Below are 21,535 nucleotides of genomic sequence, written 5' to 3'. Positions count from 1 at the left end.
ATTATGAGGTTCACATTCCTCTGGCAAAGTGGCAAATTCAGTGTTGGAGTGGTGAATAGTTAGCAATGCGAGACTACAAGAGTAACAACGTCATAGGAGGTTAATCAGCTGGCTGAAAAGTGTTGCATGTTCTTAGCCAGTAGTAATGTCTGTCCTGTATGAGGAACCGTGACGTCAAGCAAGGAGCCTAGAACTAGCTCAGCAGAAACCTCAACAATTATTTATTTATTTATTTTTAGCAGCAGCTATTACTATAAGACATGGGGAATAAATCTTTGCAACCAGGTCAAGGGTCTGGCAATAGGTTTTTGATGGTTCCCATGAAGTTGAATTAAAATCCCAAGGGCTTGTCCAGATCACTTACGCACATATAGACAAAAGGGAATTTTGTAGTTAGGAATGCCCGTGAATGAATCTACTGAAGAACTTTCTTCATATTACAGAAGGCCTGTTCCATATCTGGGTTCCCAGAAAAGGTCTCTTACTGAGAACTTAGTCAACTCATAAAGAGGCATTGTAATCTTATAAAAATTTGTCTGCAATATCCAGTTAAACCTAGAAATCCTGTCATACTGTTATTTTGTGAGAGGTCTAAGGTAAGTTTGAACAGTCATTTGTCTATCAAGAGAGAGCGTCTTCCCCTCCTTAGATATCCCATGACCTAACTAATGGACTGTGCTTTGTAAAAACTGAAGTTTATCTGTTGAAATTTTGTCCCTTTTCTTCTAAGACTGAGAGCAAGTAAATGGAATCCTTTTTCAAGTTTTCTTAATCTTTGAATAAAGTAAGGCATCATCTACATATTGTATCAGAACTTAATAACATGGGAAATTTAGATCTGTTAAGACTTGGTTGAGGAACTGAGAAAAATAGGAGGGGGCTTCAGTGAACCTCTGGGGCATGACTGTCTAGGAATACTGTTATCTTCTTCAGGTGATGGCTAAAAGGTATTGACTGTCCTAGATGTGATCTAGAGGCACATCAAAAAAGACAAAGCAAAGGTCCACTACAGTAAAGCAAGTAGCTTCAGGAAGAGTTGATGCCAAGATAGTATTTGTGTTAGGTATCACTGGGAAGTGAGGGATAAAAGTTTTGTTGATTGTCCTGAGGTCTTGAAGAAATTGATATCCTTATCCATTTGGTTTCTCTACTGAGTGTTACAAGGGCTAGTGAAGGATATGAGAAGACCTTTGGATATAAGGCATTCAACTACAGCTTTGAAACCTTCATTTGTTTCTGGCTTCAAGGGATATTGGGGATATCTGGTAGGATCTATTTACTGCTCTAATTAGTTTTCTATGTCAGGAGACTTTTAAGGTCATAGAATGTCATGTATGATGTCAAGACCTTTATCTGGGGTATGCATCAAATATAATAGAGAAGGCAAAGGTATATCCAGAACAGACACAACTTGATTATGAATAGAAGAGTCCTCTGGAACTTTAATAGTCGTTCTGTTGTGTATTTAATATTACAATTCCATTTGCAAAGTAAGTCTCTCCCTATTAAATTTGCAGGGTGGTATCACAGAGCAGGAAGGAATGTTTTTTATTCAAGGGCTAAAGTGTTACAACTAAGGGCTGGGAGATAGGAAATATCTGTGGGTTATTTGAAAGAATTGTCACTTGTGTGTATGGTTACTCTGAGGAAGAGGTTGAGCAAAGATGGTGTTTAATGTAGTAAGAGTAGCATCCCTACCTACCAGGAATTGATGAGGTTGACCATCTATATTTATTCAACTTGAGTGTTTAAGGGTAAGTCAGGATATTGAAAGTGTTTTCCTTTTTCAGAGCACCCCCATTGATCAGAATTGAGGGATTTTCTTCATCTTGGTTTTTCTTTTATAGGATGGGGCATTCTTTTTTTCCAGTGTCCTTTTTGTTTACAATATCTACCTTGTCAAAAATAGTTGTGTGGGAAGTGGGCCACCTAGCTGTTGAATCTGCATGATTATAGTTTATTTTGGATTCTGTCTTACTTTTATCTAAAGCTGTTCAAAATGTTCTGACAGGTGTTTTTGTTCAGGCAAAGGAGATATTTCCCATTCTAATTTCTACTTTTGAATTAGGCTTCTAGTTTCAGGTTTAACCCCATTGACAAAATGAGATGTAAGGACTACTTTTACAACTGGCACCTTCATTAACTCCTGAATTTTGTCAGAAGGTATTTTCTACTAGAAAATCATGGAAATCTCCTATATTTTCATCATTTTTCTGTTTGTATGGTTCAATTATGGTCCAATAAATTTTTATTGGAAATGTTTAGGGATACTACAGTACTTTTAGGAGACTTTGTCCTGCTTTTCAAATATATATATATATTTTTTAGATCCTTTTTTTTTCGACAGGTTTATTGTAGAAAGAGAGATTCTGTAGATGCCTTTCTGGGTCAATCCAATCAGCTTTGCCATCCAAGATTTAGCTGAGGTTCTGAGGTTCTGACCAACATGTGTACAAGTTGATATAGGTTAGGTAACCCTGAATCATATGCACCCAAACTAATTTAAAATTCTCCTATGAATAGTTGCTGGTCTTATATGGTAGCAGAGATGCTTAATTATAGCTCTTAATTCATCTTGGGTCCAAAGTTTAAATTATGCAGTTGCCCATATATCTGGCTCATAGGAGGGATGGATCTTTAGAGGCAACTGGCATTTTGTACCCTTAGGAGAGTTTCTGGGAGTAGGGAGGGGGTGTGGACAAGAGGAAGAGAAGGGAAGAGTTGATGAGATCACAGGGACAAGGAAGAAGAGGGACATCTGGATGTAGGGAGGCAACAGGATGAGGAGGATTTACTAGGAAAGGAGTCTAGTTTATTGTTGCTTAAGTTTGTTAAATTGGGACTTCCCTGGTGGCACAGTGGTTAGGAATCGCCTGCCAATGCAGGGGACACGGGTTCGAGCCCTGGTCCAGGAGGATCCCACATGCCGCAGAGCAACTAAGCCCGTGCGCCACAATTACTGAGCCTGCACTCTAGAGGTCACGAGCCACAACTACTGAGCCCATGTACCACAACTACCGAAGCCCATACGCCTAGGTCCCATGCTCTGCAACAAGAGAAGCCACCGCAATGAGAAGCCTGAACACCGCAACGAAGAGTGGCCCCTGCTCACTGCAACTAGAGAAAGCCCACGCGCAGCAACAAAGACCCCACGCGCAGCAACAAATACCCAATGCAGCCAAAAATAAATACATAAATAAATAAATTTTTTAAAAAGATAAAATCTTAAAAAAAAAAAGTTTGTTAAATTGCTCATTGGCTTTGGCTACAGAATCTTTTAGTGAAATACTTTTCGAACCAGAATTTCCTTTGGAGGCTTCTGCATACTAATCAAACACAGCTGCCCATTGGGCCTGAAAAATCTTAATTCCCTTTCTTTTCTAAGGTGCCTATCTAATAAAATATGTATTCAAGTCAAATGTTCCCCAGAGGGGCCACTGAAGGCCCAAATACCCACTGCTGACGTTACGCCATTTAGAGAACTAGGCACCAGCATTCGGATTGTAATAAAAATACACATAAGAAGCAGCCATTTTTCCCAGAGGAGGAGAGGTTTTAAGCTTTGATGACCTCAGGAGAGCTGACAATGTTTGGTTAAAAGTGATGTTTGTTCTCTTCATGTTTCAAGACCCCTCTGAACACAGACCCAACAATCTGTGCCCCTTGGCAGGTGGAAAATTAGAGTGAACTCCCTCTTGATCAAAGGCAAGCTCTCAGGACAAAAAATCAAGAGGAAAGGAGAACCTCATCCAGTTTTACTGGTGACTTGCAACGAAGTTTGTCCAAATGTATGCCGGTCTGGTAAGAGCAGCAAACTCATCAGTCTGTGAGGCTGGCTCAAACAACAGGCTTACAGGGCCTATGCCTGTGTTCTACCCCATGATTCTTCTTCTTATGACCACACTTTCAGACAGCTCAATACAAAACAGAAGTACAAAAGAGAACCAAAAAGCATGAAAAGGAATGGTCTGATTCCACCAAGGATGTCAAACAAAATCGGAAGCAATAACAAAACCTGGGTACCAAACTTAGAATAAATAGCTGAGGAACTCAACACAAATATAGTGGAGCTCAGATTCGGCACTGACTTACCATGTTGGCACAGACTTGACAGCAACAAGGAGTAAGGCACTACGGTCTCTGTGAGAACCTCATCTGGCTGAAGCCTGGGGTCCATAGTGATGGACAGTGCAGTCCGTGTCTCAGTGGAGTCTTCAGGAAAACTGTGGAAAGTAATGAAGACCATCTAAATAACAAACAGAGACTATTTATTCAGAACTTGGTAGTGCAAGAGAGTTAGTTACTACCACTTGCATTTGGCAGACTCAGAGGCAGGCAGAGGAGTGGAAAAGCTTTATGGTGAAAAAGAGGAAGGGTTCAGGTGTGCTGTGATTGGAGGCTGTTGGCAAGGAGAAGCTGTTGAACATCTATTACATAGTGTTCCGTGCTGTGCTTTGAACACAGATGTCAAATATAGTCCTTGTCAACCAGGAGCTCACAGTCTAGTTGAGGAAGATAAAACATTAACAATTGAAATGGAATTTGACAAGCACTGTGGCTGATAAATGGCAGGATGCCCTCGAACATGCAGTAGGAATAGTGGTGAGTTGGTACATGTTAAACAACTGAGTCCTAGGGGAGTGGTGTATGGGGGGAAGGTAAGATCCGGATTTGTAGAGTTTGCTGATTTCCATGGTGTAAATACTCCTACCACAGCCAGTTTCAAGCTACCAACATGATGCCACTAAAAATGGGAGTTGGAAAGAGATGGGCAGTAGGATGCCAATATATCTTATTTCCACTATTCAGGTACAACAGATGTAAATAATCTCAAGAGCAGAGATAATAGTAAAATGTAGTAAAATAATTAGGAAGTGATGACTTTGAGTATTTACTACTTCTGCTTTTAATACAGTTGGCTTAATTGTAAAATTACAATTAAGAGAAGCTGTATTTAAAACCAGCCCACAAAATTACTGAACATTTTTTTAACAATCAGCTCTTGCAAGCAAGTATGAACCAGTGCGAGTGGGCCCTAGCATACCACTAGATAAGAGTGATTTCAGGAATTACTGTAGGCTCACCTAAAGGGAAGATTAGGAGGAAATCAAAGGCAAGGAATCTGCCTTTTCATTTCTGTATCTCAGGCGCCTAGTGCTGGGTTGTTGAATAGTGAAACTAATTCATTAATTCAGTATTAAAAAAATTTTTTTAAGCCCCTTCTATATTCTGGGCACTTTTCTAGGTGTTCGTGGAGTTTAGCAGCAAACACCAAGGCCCTGCCTTTCAGAGAGTTTACATTCATAGGGGTGTGTGTGTGTGTGTGTATAAACAAATGTCTGTTATATCAGGAGGTGAATGATAAGTGCTATGGCCAAAAATTCTGTAATGCAAAGGAGAAAAGGAGTGGGGCACCACTATTTCAAATGGGGTCGCCAGGGAATTGCCTGGAGGTCCAGTGGTTAGTACTCCACGCTTCCCCTGCAGGGGGCACTGGTTCAATCCCTGGTTGAGGAACTAAGATTCCCCCATGCCAGGTGGTGCGGTCAAAAAAAAAAAAAAAAAAAAAAAATGGGGTTGCCAGGCAACTGTAAATGTTGAGATGTATGAGGGTAAGGATGAACGGTTCAGGAATCTGAGAAACACGACCTGAGTAAGGCTGAAGCACAGACTCCCAGAGCTCATCATTCAACAGGAGTGGAACACAGAGTAACTTCGGAAATGTTTTCTTCAGAGACACCACGCACTTTGCCCTGACTCCTCAGCCCCTCCTCACAGAAGAAAAGTCCTTCCTTCAAGACGGTCTCAGGCACACTCGGGTTTAACTGGACCAATCAGATGCAGGGAGGCGGGGCTTGTTTTCTGTACAGCCTGAAGCCCGCCAAACGCCCTGACACCTCTGCGCATGCTCAAATACTTCCGTTCCTGGCACGCTATTTGGAGCGGTTTGCGCATGTGCGAGAGTGAGACGTAGATGTTTGTCCCAAGGCCTTCCCGTACCGTCCAGGAGGCGAGTCGCCTCCTGGTTTCGGAGTGTGCCCGGCGTGTGTCAGTTGTTTTCCGGCAGCAGTCGCCACTGCGGACATGAACCGCGAGAGCTTCGCGGCGGGCGAGCGGCTGGTGTCGCCGGCTTACGTGCGGCAGGGCTGTGAGGCCCGCCGCTCGCACGAGCACCTCATACGGCTGCTTCTGGAGAAGGTACCGAGCTTTCGGGTCCCTCCCCAGCTGCCGCGCCCCCCAGGCTCCGGCTCCGCCCAGCACCCCTGTTAGTTCCAGGACCTGCCTCACCCGCTCGTATTTGCTGGTTGAGCCCTGTCTTCAGAGTCTTTCGCAGCTGGGCATGCCATATGCCGGCTTGGCGCCGCTCAGCTCCTTCTCAGCCTCGCCAACGCTGGCAAAACCCCAGAGAGTGTTATTAGGGGATGTGGGGAGTTCGGAACTTCGAGCCCCCCCCCCTTTTTTTCCTAACTTCGGGTTGGGGAAGCGAGGGGAAAACCGGCATGATTTACTTTTTTGTTTGAGGATAGGGCAAAGTTCGTGTCTTCCATCTTTCACTACTCCTGGGGAACACATGATATTTATAAACTACGATATACTAACTCGAAGCAGGTGTTGCTGAGGAACGTCACAGGTCTCGTTCTTGCCAGCATCCTGAATTTTAATGTCACTGAAGTTTGACACCCCTAGTTCTAACACCCTGGTGTGAAAAATCCTAGTTGAAGATAAGGTTTGTTCGTTTTCAGTTACTTTCAACTGAGACTTTAAACCTGAGTAATCTCATTGTATGTATTTATCATCACTTTTCGCAGCATCGTGTGGATAATTGTAATACAGTGAACAAACATTTTGCCTATTCAGAGTTCCTTCAGAGTGCTGAATTTATGTCTGAATTTTAGAAAGCAAGGAGCATGGCAAAATGTGCATGGAAAAGTTTTAAAGTTCATTGAAGTAGGGTTCTGGGGAATGCTGGTTTCTTAAATATAGTCATAAGCCTTTTTTTGTTTTCTTTTTTCTTTTCTTAAGGGCAAGTGTCCAGAGGATGGTTGGGATGAAAGTACACTTGAACTCTTTTTACATGAACTTGCAATCATGGACAGCAACAATTTCCTGGGCAATTGTGGTGTGGGAGAAAGGGAAGGGAGAGTGGCATCTGCATTAGTTGCTCGGCGACATTACAGGTATGATTTTTTTAAGTACAAAGCATTTCCTTTTCCCTTTTTTTTTATTTTGTTAAAAACAATGGTGGCATTATTAATCATATTAAATTTAAAAATGTCCGTTTGTAACCTACTTCTTGTTTAAATAGGTATGTGAACTAGATGCAACAGGGAGATGGAAACAATGTACCTGAGTAGGTGCTTTTCAGGACAATAGGGTAAAAGTTCTAATATGAGGTGGTTATACCCTGTCAGCTTCTGGGTGATTAAGGATACTGGCTGTACCTTCTGTTAAGAATGTTTGTACTGTCTATACATTCTGTTAAGAGTGTTTAACGTAACTAACCTATTTGGTTGTTAAGAGTTTAAAATATGCTAAGGTTGTTTATAGTTTTCTATGTTTCTTTTCTAACATGGCAAGTTTTTTTAGAGAATGGTATATTTATAGAACTTTAACGTCATTCATCTGCATCTAAACTGAATCCCATTTTATAAATATCTTGTTTTGTTGCAGTAGATGTGGGAAAGGTATATTATAATTTTAGATTATTAAGTCACTTTTTTCTTTTGCATTATTCAGAAAACTTTTCATCAATTCTGATAACCATTTAGTTGTTAGTGGTTCCAAATATGATCATTTCTCTGTTCTCCAACCTTTCTGCGAAATATAGGTAAACTCTTTAAAACTCCCGTCTTCCATGATTTTAAATCATGATGAAATTTTCCTAGGAATAGTAGAATTTTATTTCAACCGAAATTATTGCAGTCAAAACTAATGATAATGAATGTATGACCTGGATGAAAAACTAATGGTTAAAAATAAGGTGATAACATGGTTGATAATATATGTAAAATAATGCTTTGCATGTGAGGTTGCAGTGGTAATAGAGTGTGACACGTGTTCTGTGATAATTCCAGTGTGCAGAATTTCTGATCTAGGCAACTATAAATGACAAACAGATTTTTGATTTTGAAGTGTATTCAGAGGTATCTTCAAATAGTGTATAACATGATTAAATTTAAAATGAGTGGATTTGCACACTAATTTTCAAGGAGCATGTACTTCTTCTAAACTTAAGGCAGTATTTGAAACATCAGCTCATCCCTGTTAGAAGTTAGTTCACTGCTCTGATTATGGAAATGGGAAGAAAGAAGAGAATTTAATGGTGCATATATCCTGGTTTTCTATTGCTGTATAACAAACCACCTCAAAATATAGTGGCTTAAAACAGTCATTTATTGTTATGTCTGACAGGTTACCTGGACTCAGCAGGTGATTATTGCTTCAGGTCTCTCATCTCTCATGTAGTACAGTCAGGTGTTGGCTGAGAGTTTAATCATCTGAAGGTTCAACTGGGCAGTTTATCCAAGTTGAGTCACTCAGATGGCTGGGAGCTCAGATGGTCTCTCCAAGTGGCTTGGCTTGGGCTTTCCCCAGCATAGCAGCTGGCTTTGAAGAGAGGACCCCCTGCCCCCGACCTCCCCTTGAGCAAACTCTTCAAGAGGCCAGATAGAAGCTATAAGGCTTCTTATGACCTAGCTCAGAAGTTCCAGACCATCACTTCTGCTAGATTCTTCCAGACCAGGCAAGTCACTAAGGCCAGCCCAGATTCAGGTAGAGAGGAATTAGACCCCATCTCTTGGTGTGGCAGTGGCATATGGGCATAGGGAGAAAAGGAATTGATGATGGCCATCATGAAGACTAGCTACCACAGCATACTTGATGAATTTGTTTTGATTTAATTAGATATTTTCACATTATTAATAGTCAAGTATAGTGTTTATTTGGTTATTGTATTTGTATACTTATACAGTGGATTACTTAGAACACTGAATATTTTTGTCCAGTTGTTGGCCATTTTTTGCTTAGGTTCATTCATGGAATTGGACGATCGGGTGATATTTCTGCTGTGCAACCCAAAGCTGCAGGTTCTAGCCTTTTGAACAAAATTACCAATTCTTTGGTCCTGGACATCATAAAGTTGGCTGGTATGTACTGTGTTAATCATAATACTTTTGGCTGACCAGTCACACAAACCTTTGCCTAATTTCTTTTATTAATGCTTCTCTCCAAAAAGAGTATAAATGGCTTTTGAAAAGACAAATATATATATATATATATATATATATATATATAAAACTTTTAGAATAAGATAGAAAATCAGAGCCATAAGCCTGGAGGATGAATTTAGCAGTGAGCTTCCTGAGTGTGAGTACAGAAGAATAAGCACTAACTCTGTTAACTCTTTTTATTTGATAGAAGTATATCATTTCTTTAAGAAGGATGCTGTTTTTTTAGTGGAATAACTAATTTCTGTTTTCTTCTTATTTGTAGGTGTCCATGCAGTGACCAACTGCTTTGTAGTTCCGATGGCAACTGGTATGAGTCTAACCCTGTGTTTCTTAACATTACGACACAAAAGACCAAAAGCAAAGTACATTATATGGCCACGAATAGACCAGAAGTCCTGCTTTAAATCCATGATCACCGCAGGTAAAAAAAGAGAAGTAACATATATGTTTTTCAATGTCACAGAAAATTCAAACTTTTTATATAGAGCTAGATAAATGAAAAAGAAACTAAACCTGTTCCTATTCCTTCTTTTTATTGTGGTAAAATATACATAACAAAATTTGCCCTTTTAACAAAACATTTTTAAATGTATAGTTCCTTGACATTAAGTACATTCCTCTTGTTGTGGACCATCACTGCCATCTCTCTACAGAACTTTTTCATCCTCTGAAACTGAAACTACCTATTAAACAATAACTCTCCCCTCCCCACCACCCTCAGTCCCTAGCAATCACTATTCTATTTTCTGTCTCTATAAATTTGTCCTTCATATAGGTGGAATTTTAGAATATTTGTCCTTTTGTGACTGGTTTATTTGACTTAGCATAATGTCTTTAAGGTTCATCCATGTTATAGCATGTGCCAGAATTTCTTTCCTTTTTTAAGACTCCCATTGTATATATATCCCATATTTTGTTTATTCATTCATTCATTCACTGGTGCACACTTGGGTTGGGTTGCTTCCACCTTTTGACTGTGGTGAATAATGCTGCTATGAACATGGAGGTACAAATACCTGTTTGAGTCCCTGCTTTGAATTCTTTTCAGTACACACTAAGAAATGGAAGTGTTATGTCATATGTCCCTATTCTTTAAAATGGGGATATGATCACCTGCCTCAGAAGACTGTTTTCAGAATTAAGTGGGATGACATATGAAATGCCCAACAATAATCCCTAGAGCATAAGAGGTGCTTCAGGAATGTTTGTTCTGTATACATGAGTGGAATACACGTAAAGTACAAAGTACAAGGATACAGGCATCATTGAGTATAGATGAGACAAAAACTTTAAGTTGGTATTTTAGTATTTGGCTTGCTTAGGTCAAGTTGAATTTGAGAATTTAAAGTTATTTTTTGAATGGCCTCAGTCTGTTGTATGAAATGAACAGTATTGGGCTGTAATTAAACTGCATAAATAATCCTAAAGAAACTCGTGTAAAGGGATTCATAATAAGGACATATAGCAGAAATGGGTAGACTTCTAAAAGGTTTATTTTAAGTGGCATAAAGCTGTCAAGTCTGTTAATTTGCAAACTATTAACCAAAGAACTGATAACCAAACTTATAGAAAGATTGGCATATTGAAAAACTGTAAACTTTTTCCAAATGATGTATGACTTGGACTATGTTATGTTCTTAGGAAGCAAGATGGTTGTATTCTTAAAAAAAAACCCCAAAACTTGCATCATAGTTGTTTGAAAGCAAAAATAGGGTTGAGTGTAGAGAATTTGAGAAATAATAGAGAATTAACTGTCCTTAGGAAGTTACTTATTTAAGTAAAGTTTTCTTTGTTTTAATAGCTATATAGATATGAAACCTAGAGTTCTGTGGACCACCGTATATGAATTGATGATTTTATAGTGGCTGAAGTTTTATATTTCTATAGATAGAATGTGGACAACTTGATGTGGATTCTAAAACAGAAGACTGCTTGCCTGTAACTTTGCTTTAAATTGCTGTGTGACCTTGAGGAAGGCACGTAATCTTCCTAAACTTTGGCTCCCTTATCTTTGAAGTGAGTGAGTTGAGCTAAATGGTTTCTGAATCCCTCATAGCTCTTAAATCCACAAATCTAGCCTGCTGCTAGATCTGGTATTTGAGAACACTGAAGATGTGAGTACATAATAACTCGTGTGCAAAATAATTTTTATATTTAAATTATAGAAGGCTTTTGTAAGCTATGAGATAGGTCTACTAAAATGTATTTTTCTTTAGAGGTAAAACATTAAGTTGACGATTGTGATTTGTTTCAATACTCGAACTATTATTTTTGTTCATTTCTGAAATAAAGAGAAATTTAAAATAAAACTTAAATGTTGCCAGAGAATGAGTAGATTTACTTTTCTGTGGACTGAAATTGAACTGGGCTAAGTGACCCTTTTTGTCATCAGTGACTCTTATTACTTTTTTTTTTTTTTTTTTTTGCGGTACACGGGCCTCTCACTGCTGCGGCCTCTCCCATTGCGGGAGCACAGGCTCCAGATGCGCAGGCTCAGCAGCCATGGCTCACGGGCCCAGCCGCTCCGTGGCACGTGGGATCTTCCCGGACCGGAGCACGAACCCGTATCCCCTGCATCGGCAGGCTGATTCCCAACCACTGCGCCACCAGGGAAGCCCGACTCTTATTACTTTTGTAGGCATCTATTTAACATTTGCTTCCTTACTTCCCAGAATTAGTCTTTCATGTCATATCAAAATGTTAAGTAGGGCTTCCCTGGTGACGCAGTGGTTGGGAGTCTGCCTGCCAACGCAGGGGACGCGGGTTCGTGTCCCGGTCCGGGAAGATATCACGTGCCACGGAGCAGCTGGGCCCGTGAGCCATGGCTGCTGAGCCTGTGCTTCCGGAGCCTGTGCTCCGCAACGGGAGAGGCCGCAACAGTGAGAGGCCTGCATACCGCAAAAAAAAAAAAGAAAAAAACAATGTTAAGTAGGTTTGTGGTCCTAATTGTGGTCTAGATGTCCTTCACAGTATTTTGACCTGCCTTTGACTCATGCTGGTATTAAGCCAGGTCTTCATTATTAGAGAAGAGTTCATTGACTAGAATATAAGAGTTTTTGTGTAGAACAGCACTGCTTCCTAGAGTCCACAATCTCCCCTTATTTTAGTGTACTAACATTTTGGTTTCTGGTTGACTTGGTTAGGTTTTGAGCCTGTGGTGATAGAGAACGTTTTAGAAGGTGACGAGCTACGCACAGACCTGAAAGCAGTGGAGGCTAAAGTCCAGGAACTTGGCCCTGATTACGTTCTTTGTGTTCATTCTACTACATCCTGTTTTGCTCCAAGGGTGCCTGATAGGTAAATGATTTGTGAATATTGTCCTTCAGTGTTCATCAGTCTTTTACATAAAATGCACTTATACTAATTCTCAAAGATGCCTAAATAACATTTGGCAGTAAATACTACGTGAATGAACTGTTGAAGAAACAACATAATGGCTTGGGAAAATAAAAATTAGATATAGAAGAAGGAAAAAACAACTAGTACCAAGTGGAGATCCTTTTATCACCTGAGTAGATGCAGAGCATCTCTGTTTTCTTGCTCTTCTTTATGTTTCTGGACATCTTGCATCTTTTTCCTTATTGTTTAATAGAAATCTCTATGCTAAATTTTGGATTTACATACTTGTTTTTATTGCCATCTCCACTTTGATCTTACAACTAGTTTTCATATATAGGAACTATCAGTATTAACAGATTTTAAATAGAAAATTTTAGGATTATTGTCCCCTAATTTTTTTTTTAATTGCAAGACTAACCCAGATATATAGTTAGGTGTATAATTGTCTTTGCATTTTGAGAAAAATGCAGATATTTAAGAAATTTTTTTAAAAAAGGCAAATGTTTGCTTTTCTGAAGGATGGCCGCAGATTTTTATTCTGAAAATGTAGTAGGCTTAGATATAGTAATACATATTTCTAGTTTTGACAGCAACTGTTGGTTGCATTTTAACATTTTGAACAGAAGTGCTAATAATTTGTAAAAAAACTATTGACTTCGGACTATTTTCATAGCATCAAGTTATACTTTGGTTTTAATTCATGGAGTCATATAATATGACAGTAATGAATGCATGTTAGCTTTTACTATAGGCAGATTTTAAGAGACAGTTTTAAAACCCTGCTCTTGAAAGTTTACCTTGCTTCATTCATGAGTCTGGATTCTATTTTCAGATCATGTTGCATATGCTTTAGTTGTTTATTCATTACTTATCAATCAAATTTTAAATTTGTATTTAAATATTAAATAAGCATCTTTAGTCTTTCTTCATTGATGTTTTTGCTATCTAGAAAAATTTTAATGTGATTGAAATAAATTGCATTTCCAAAAACACCATATGAATATTTGTATTAGTTAAATTATTTATCCTTGAGGATATCTTTGTTTTTGTTTCATTTTGACTTTTTTTTTAATTGACATATTTTTAATTGACGTATAGTTGATTTGCAGTGTTGTGTTAGTTTCTGGTGTACAGCAAAGTGATTCAGTTATACATATAGATATATATATGTATATATCTATATATATAACATATATATACACACATACATATATATGTATATTCTTTTTTGTATCTTTTTCATTGTGGTTTATTATAGGGTATTGAATATAGTTCCCTGTGCTATACAGTATGACCTTGTGGTTTGTTTATTTTATATACAGTAGTTTGTATCTGCTAATCCCAGACTCCTAATTTATCCCTCCCTTAGCCCCTTTCCCTTTTGGTAACCATAAATTTGTTTTCTGTGTCTGTGAGTCTGTTTCTGTTTTGTAAGTTCATTTGTATCATATTTTACATTCCACATATAAGTGATATCAAATGGTATTTGTTTTTCTCTGTCTGACTTCTCTTAGTATGGTAATCTCTGGGTCTGTCCATGTTGCTGTAAATGTCATTATTTCATTCTTTTTTATGGCTGAGTAGTATTCCGTTATATATATATATATATATATATATATATATATATATATATATATATATATATACATACACACACGGACCACATCTTTATCCATTCATCTGTAGATGCACATTTAGGTTGCTTCCATATCTCGGCTATTGTACCTAGTGCTGTTATGAATATAGGGATGCATGTATCTTTTCGAATTAGAATTTTGTCTGTGTATATGCCCAGGATTGGGATTGTTGGATCCTATGGCTACTCTATTTTCAGTTTTTTTAAGGAACCTCCATAGTCTTTTCCAGAGTAGCTGTACCAGTTTACATTCCCACCAACAGTGTAGGAGGGTTCCCTTTTCTCTACACCTTCTCCAGCATTTATTAATTGTAGACTTTTTAGTGATGGCCATTCTGACTGGTATGAGGTGATACCTCATAGTAGTTTTGATTTGCATTTCTCTAATACCTAGTGATGTTGAGCATCTCTTCGTGTGCCCATTGGCCATCTGTATCATTTTGAATAACTGTTTTGGAATGTTTACAGAATGCGTGGTATAGTGCTAAGTACATTTTACATGCGTTGTCTCCTTTGGAAAAAATCAAAAAGGTTTTTTTTCAGTCAGTAGAATTCTCATATACTATATTTTGGTGATGTTACATAATGAATGTTTATGATTAGAGTGAACTTTAGGAAAATGGTGATGCTCAGGTATTAGTAATATGTTTGAATTTCTGATTGTATTAAATTTAAAAATACATTTTGATTTCTTAAGTTTAATTCCTTTATAGTCTTAATTTGAACATATATATTGCCTTTATTAGTTAACTGGACAGAGAGTATTGTGGGGCAAAATCAAAGAAAATGTTAAAAAAAAGAAGAGTATCATTTCTTCAAATTGAGAAACACCTCAAATTGGCTTGTAAGTTAGAATACAATCTGATTCACATGGAAAATATTTTTTCTGCTTCTCTTTGCCTTTCTCATACACATTGAAAATACTAGCAAATTTGATCAATTCAGAATATTTAAAACTACTCAAGTGATTTTTTAAAAAAAATAGTACTTTATGTTATTATAGTGCCTTACTCTCAAGGAAGCTTGTTATCAAGGAATACTTTCATTAGAACACAAACATGTGAAAGTGCCTTTTATGAAGAAAATACTTGTGTGTATCCCAGAAGGTCCATTTTGTTAAAAACAAAATCTGATAGGTTTTCTGCCTTGATTTGTGAGGTTTATGAAAATGAGTGATAAAATAAGTTTTTAATTCATAAAACTTTTAGGGAAGTAAATTGAAAACTTCTGACAGTTGAATAGAATAACGTTAGTTCTGTTTGTAGTTTAAAAACATATTAATGCACAGCTACTATAAAAGGAAAATGTATTATGTGTAAGTTGATAATTAAACCATATAATATATATTTGTAGTACATTTATCTGAGAAATAATTTTTATTCTCTCAAAATGCTTTGCTTCCAAATTTTTTATACTGTAGAGAGAATGTTTTTTAAAAATTAATTTTATCAAACCATAGGATTTAGTTTTAGCTTCATAGTGTGAAGACTTTTCTGTTAGAGATGACTTCAGTCACAAATATTATTTGGTTTTGCAAAGGAACATCATTTATGACACTCTAATTGAAATTTATTATCTTACTTTGCATAAAGTTAGACTCTCAGATTGTTTTAATATGGGGAGTGTCAAATGAAGGAGTACGAGTGAATTTAAAACCAGCAGCTATTTAAAAGATTCTTTAGTATCCAAGTTGTTGGAAAATGTTATTTTGGTACTGAAATATTTTAATGTTCTGTATTTTTTAATACATTAAAGTCTATTTGAAAATGTATTTTTTGCTTTATGAGATGCTTAATGTGAGATTTCTTAACATTTCAAGATATGCTGATTATTTTGCAGATATTAGTTTAGGATGATAAGCAACTGAAAACATTTAAAAATGAGCATATCAGTTTTGTAAGAGGTCTTTATAAATAATCTGCTTCTTGCTTTTTATATAGGAAATTTTCAGGTGATTTAAAAGCTACCATCTATGTAAGATTTTTCTAAATACACATTTTCTTATTTATTGGTGACATTAATTTAAAAGCTTTTTCAAGTTTATCCTTAAATGCCTGCTATGCATTTCCAAGGTGCCAAACTATATGCTAAAGTACTGCTGTAGAAATTTCAGTTTGTCTTTGTTTTCCCCTAGTATACTTTAAGGATAACTATTAAATTAAAAAACTTTTCTCGTAATTTATTAAGACAGAGTATGAATATGTCTTTCTATTGAATATGTTTATAGATTAGAAGAACTGGCTGTGATTTGTGCTAATTATGGCATTCCACATATAGTTAACAATGCTTATGGAGTGCAGTCTTCAAAGTGCATGCACCTCATTCAGCAGGTAAGAGAGTTTCAAAAGATATGTCAGGGAAAAATGGATTTTAACATATTTGGGATTATTACTTTGTTTTTCTTACAACCTAGTACAGAAAAACAGTTAATCTAGCATCTTCTAATTCATGGAGCATTAGAAATTTGCATCCAGTAGTCACTCAGTAAAAGTCATTATTCTTTGCTAGTGTCATTGGACTATAGTTTTGGTCAGCACCAACATGGAAATACTTTAGTAGCTTATTTTTTTAACTTTCTGAGAATGTTCCATTGCCAGTGTTTTCATTTTTCTAATATAGTGGATTATAGTGTTTTTAAAACTATATTGATTACTTGTTCTATATTCTATATTTAGTATTTAAGAAATCACTTTACCTTTATATCCTAGACTGAAAATGACTTCATTTATGAACATTTTAGTATATAACTATGGAGTTGGCAGGTTTTTAAAAACCGTGATTTTATTTTTTTTTAATTTTTATAAGCATCACCTAGATCCCAGTCATCTGTTTTAGATTCTTATTTTTAAAACATGTCTGAGCTTCCCATCCCACTCAGAGTAAGAGTCACAGCCATGGCTCTGTGTCCTCAGGCGTCTGCAGCTTCCCTGATTTCATTTCCTGCTGCTCTCCCTCTTACCCACCCTCCTGGCACATTTGCCTCCTTTCTCTTCCTCTTGTGCTACCCGTGTGCACCCCATTCCTGCTCATACCTCTTGTTAGGTTGCTTTTCTAGAGTTGTGTGGCTTCTTACCTGAGTTTCTTTAGGTTGATGAGACTTTCTCAGACACCTTATTTGAAATAACGCCTTCTTCCTTGCCAGCATTTTCTATCCCTCTTTTCCTGTTTTGCCATATTCATTGATTTTAAAGTACACATTTTTCCATGTTATATCTCTGAAATTGAGGTGTCTTATAATGTTAAATGCCAATGTTTATTCTTACCTAGCGGTATGTAAAGTAATGGTGCTCCTTGAAATTGATGGCCTCTTTCTCGCCATAGCACTTGTCACCATTTGATATGATGTTTGTTTACTGTCTACTTATTGGTAGTGATTAGAATTAAGGTTCTGTTAGGGAAAGGACTTTGTTTTGTTCACTGTTATGTCCTCAATACTTAGGACAGTACCTGGTACATAACTGACACTCAATAATTGGTTACTCAAACAATTGAATGAATAAATGATGTATTACATTTACTTACAGTGATTAATTATTCACACTATATCAGGATATGGATAGATATTATCTAGGTATGATATGAATTTTATGATTTGCATGCATAATGATGTTAGTCAAATATTCAGTTTTGACACACATGTGATTTGTGTTATGTGGATAAGAGTTATTCAAGATTATCTGTGGCCTTCTGCCATGTGGTGGTGAGTGCTCCTTAGCCCTGTAGATCCTATCTCATAAATTTTTTTGTTTTCTCTTTTGTTATTTTGAGTACTAGTATTATCTCTGATATAAATATGGTTTATACAGTAGTATTAGCTGATTCGCTTAATTTCTTCACTCAAAGGTTGTACCAGTTAGAATGTAATTGACTGCAAGTAACAAAAACCCAACCCAAATTAGCTTAATCAATAAGGAAATAGATTAGTTTACATAACAAAAGAAGTCCAGAGGTGGAGTGGTTGTATGCATGGTATTCGAGGGTTTCTTAAAACCTTTGAGGAAGACCATTTACTGTTTCCTTGGTATCCTTTTGCATTATTCCTTAACTTTTTAAGGCTTATCACAGTTTCAGACTAGATTATATCTAAGTTGAATGGTAGCAGAGGAAGGTTGTACAGTTATCTATGCTGGAAATCTTGAAAAAACATACTATTTCAGTGATTCATTTTTATTCCTCCTCCCCTTCTTCCTTTCTCCTCCTCTTTAATTTTTGGCAGCCTTAATTCTTTTAAAAGTCAGATATTCTAGCATTCCTAAACGTTTAGAAAAGTGAGGAAAGGGTAGAAGATCACTCATAACCCTGTTACCCTAACAATTACCCTTAATAATTTGTGTATCCCTTTTTTCTCTTTAATACATATACGTATTGCTTTTTACATGGTTATAGCCATTGTGTACATTTAGTATTAACTTTCTAAAATGTAGTCAAAAGCATATTTAATTTCTAAACTTAAATATAATCTTAGATTATATTTCTATACTCTCCACATGCTTATAAAGTCTTCATAATGATCAGTTTAATGGCTCCTTAACATTTACCCATATGTTATGTACTTAACTCAGCAGTGCTCATTGTTTTGGTGCTCATGACATACTTTTGAATACTAGAAAATTTGGTGGTGTAATTGAAGAGATTAAGACTCTTAAATGAAAACAAGCTCCAGGATACAATATGAAAGCTGCCCATGGAGTTGTGCATCACGAATACCCTACTTTGTCATCACCTCTCTTCATTTGTGAGGTGGTTTTACTAAAATTTTAACCAGAAAATAACACTATAAGATGGTAAATGAATTTTTATAAGGTAGCTGTTGTATTGTTGCAGATACTGTATTACCTTCTAGAATTGACATTTCTTTTAAAAAAAAAAAGCAGTACATAAACACTGGCCCTCACAAAAAGAGGTGGTGTCCCTATTGCTTTCAGCCAAATAAATACTTGGGTCTTATTCAGTGCTAGTTGTTTCATGACACTCTAAAAAATTAAAATTAGCTTTAATTTATCTTGGTAGTTTTTATCAGTTATACATACCATTTACTGAGTACCCATACCCACCATGTGTCAGGCATCCTGCTAGACTTTTTTTTCTTTTTTTTTGCGGTACGTGGGCCTCTCACTGTTGTGGCCTCTCCCGTTGTGGAGCACGGGCTCCAGACGCACAGGCTCAGCAGCCATGGCTCACGGGCCTAGCCGCTCCGCGGCATGTGGAATCTTCCCGGACCGGGGCACGAACCCGGGTCCCCTGCATCGGCAGGCGGACTCTCAACCACTGCACCACCAGGGAAGCCCCCTGCTAGACTTTTAAAGTTTATTAACTTAATCCTAACAGTTTAAGGTGTACTTCTCATTGTTTCCATTCTACAAGTGAGGAAACAAACTCGGAAGTATTAAGTGACTTGCCTAAGGTCCCAAGCTGCAAAATGGCCCATATAGTTCAGTGTGACTCCAAATCCCTTTATCTTCCTCTAAAAAACAAAGTACTAAAATTGGGAATCTTTCTTGAGAAGATAGTATTGTAATAATCAAGCAAACAATGAAGAAAGAGGTATAACTAAAATGTTTCAGAATTTTTTTTTTTTAGGGCTATGTCCCAGAATGACTCAATGCTGAGCATATAGAGCATTCTGATATGCATATGTAGTCTCCAGGAAATTAGCTTTGCAGAACCTATACTTCTGACATGTACTAAACTGACTAATTTAGGAGACTCATGGAATATGGATGTGAGGACACATTAATAGAGAGGGTTGTAGTAGAGTCACAAAAATACGTAGAATTAAGGATTGTAAAGCTCTCCAAGAGTGGGAAGCAGCAACTTTGTTTATTGAGAATTTGAGAGAAGTAGGTGTTATACTAGTTATTCATAGACCTAATAGTCAGTTCATTCAACAGATATTTTGCAGGGTTCCCACGGATGTGCCAGGCAGCAGGGTAGGCACTGGGGATGCAGCAGTAAATACAACAGAATCTTTATCCTCATGGAACAGAAGCAGACAGTAAACAATAAGGATGACAGGCCTTGATAAATGCTCTAGTATTTGTGGGGGAGGAGTATCAGATGGCGTGCTCCAGGAAGTCCTCTCTGAGAAGTAACATTTGAGCAGAGCCCCGAGTGTTATGAAGGCATGAGCTGGGCAGCTCTCTGGAGAGATTCCAGACAGAAGGCAACATCAAGTGCCAAGACATTGAGGCCGGGGTGTGCTTGGAATGCATGAGGCCAGCGTGGCCGGACCAGGGCAACTGAGAGCAGCGGTGGTCGTAAAGAGATTTGAGGTGTGTTAACTGAGGTGTGTTAAAGATTTGAGATTTTATTCTTGGTATGGTCATCAGCCATTGGAGGGTTTTGAGCAGGAGAGTGATGTGTGACGGCTGTGCTGTGGGGAATGGCCTGTAGGAAGGCAAGTGGGGAACGCTGTTGCAGTAGCCCACATGAGATGCATTGGTGGCATGGGCCAGAGTGGTTGCTGTTAAGGTGTTAAGAAATGGTTGGATTCAGATGTATTTTGAGAGTCGATCTTACACGGTATGCTGATGAACCAGATGCAAGGAACGAGGACATGAGGATTCAGGGACTCCAAGGCTTTTGGCCTGAGTTGCTGGAAGGATGGAAGTGCCATAGGAATAATATTTTGTTTTTTAAACATGGGCTCTTCATCCTGATTACCTAGGTTTTGCCTGGGTGACTTTCAGTAAGGTGCTTTAACTGCCTGGATTTGAGTCCCAGCTGTGCTATTAACTACATTTCTGACCTTGGGCATGTCACTTTAATTTCACTGTGCCTTAATTTTCTCATCTGTAAAATAGCTATTATTGTGGCATCTGCCCAAATAGCTATTGCATGGGTTAACTGAGTTAAGAATGTAAAGTGCTTAGAACAGTGCCTGATGCATAGTAAGTTCTTAGTAAATTCTGGCCGTAATTATTATATGAACAATGATCTGTTTTTTTCACTGCTGCTATGCCCAGAACCTGGAACAATGTTTGGCAGATGATAGGTGCCCAAATACTTGTTCCCTGAATAAATGAGTAAATGGATGAACTGATAAATGGCAACCTTCTACTTCATAGGACATGCTCCTGTGTTTCCTATTCTGTTTAACCCCTTCCACCCTTCTGGTGTTTTTCTCTCCTCCTCATTAATGGCCCCAGACTTTAGTGTGGAGAATGAGGTCTATACACCATTCCTGAGATTGGGTCCAGCCTGTTTGTTTTCTTGCCACAGAATTTGCTACCCTTTGAATGCTTTCTGTGTTTTAGTGATGAAGGGGTTCTAGCAACGTCTGGTGCACCGATTGCTCTCTTAGTACTCCTCCTAAGTTAGGTTCAGATTT

The 21,535-nt window shown here is 37.7% G+C and overlaps 1 protein-coding gene across 2 annotated transcripts in view; it reads left to right on the top strand.

Moving 5' to 3' along the window:
• The first annotated feature begins 5,981 nt into the window (after positions 1-5,981).
• The window catches only part of SEPSECS (Sep (O-phosphoserine) tRNA:Sec (selenocysteine) tRNA synthase), a 35,317-nt gene continuing 19,763 nt past the window's right edge, over positions 5,982-21,535 (top strand). The window contains exons 1-6 of one of the 2 annotated variants that reach the window (XM_082639117.1): positions 5,982-6,198; positions 7,024-7,178; positions 9,028-9,146; positions 9,493-9,651; positions 12,374-12,527; positions 16,433-16,535. In XM_082639117.1, the coding sequence (XP_082495243.1) occupies positions 6,085-6,198; positions 7,024-7,178; positions 9,028-9,146; positions 9,493-9,651; positions 12,374-12,527; positions 16,433-16,535 (804 nt within the window). In that variant the 5' untranslated portion in view covers positions 5,982-6,084. Of the gene's footprint in view, positions 6,199-6,289; positions 6,728-7,023; positions 7,179-9,027; positions 9,147-9,492; positions 9,652-12,373; positions 12,528-16,432; positions 16,536-21,535 lie in introns of those variants that run through there. The other variant, XM_082639116.1, reaches the window with a different exon arrangement.

This window comes from Mesoplodon mirus (assembly GCF_964341445.2).
Source record: "Mesoplodon mirus genome assembly, chromosome: 2".
NCBI classification, from domain to species: domain Eukaryota; kingdom Metazoa; phylum Chordata; class Mammalia; order Artiodactyla; family Ziphiidae; genus Mesoplodon; species Mesoplodon mirus.
Note: the sequence above shows the minus strand (reverse complement) of the source record. Positions and strands in the feature narration are given on the sequence as shown.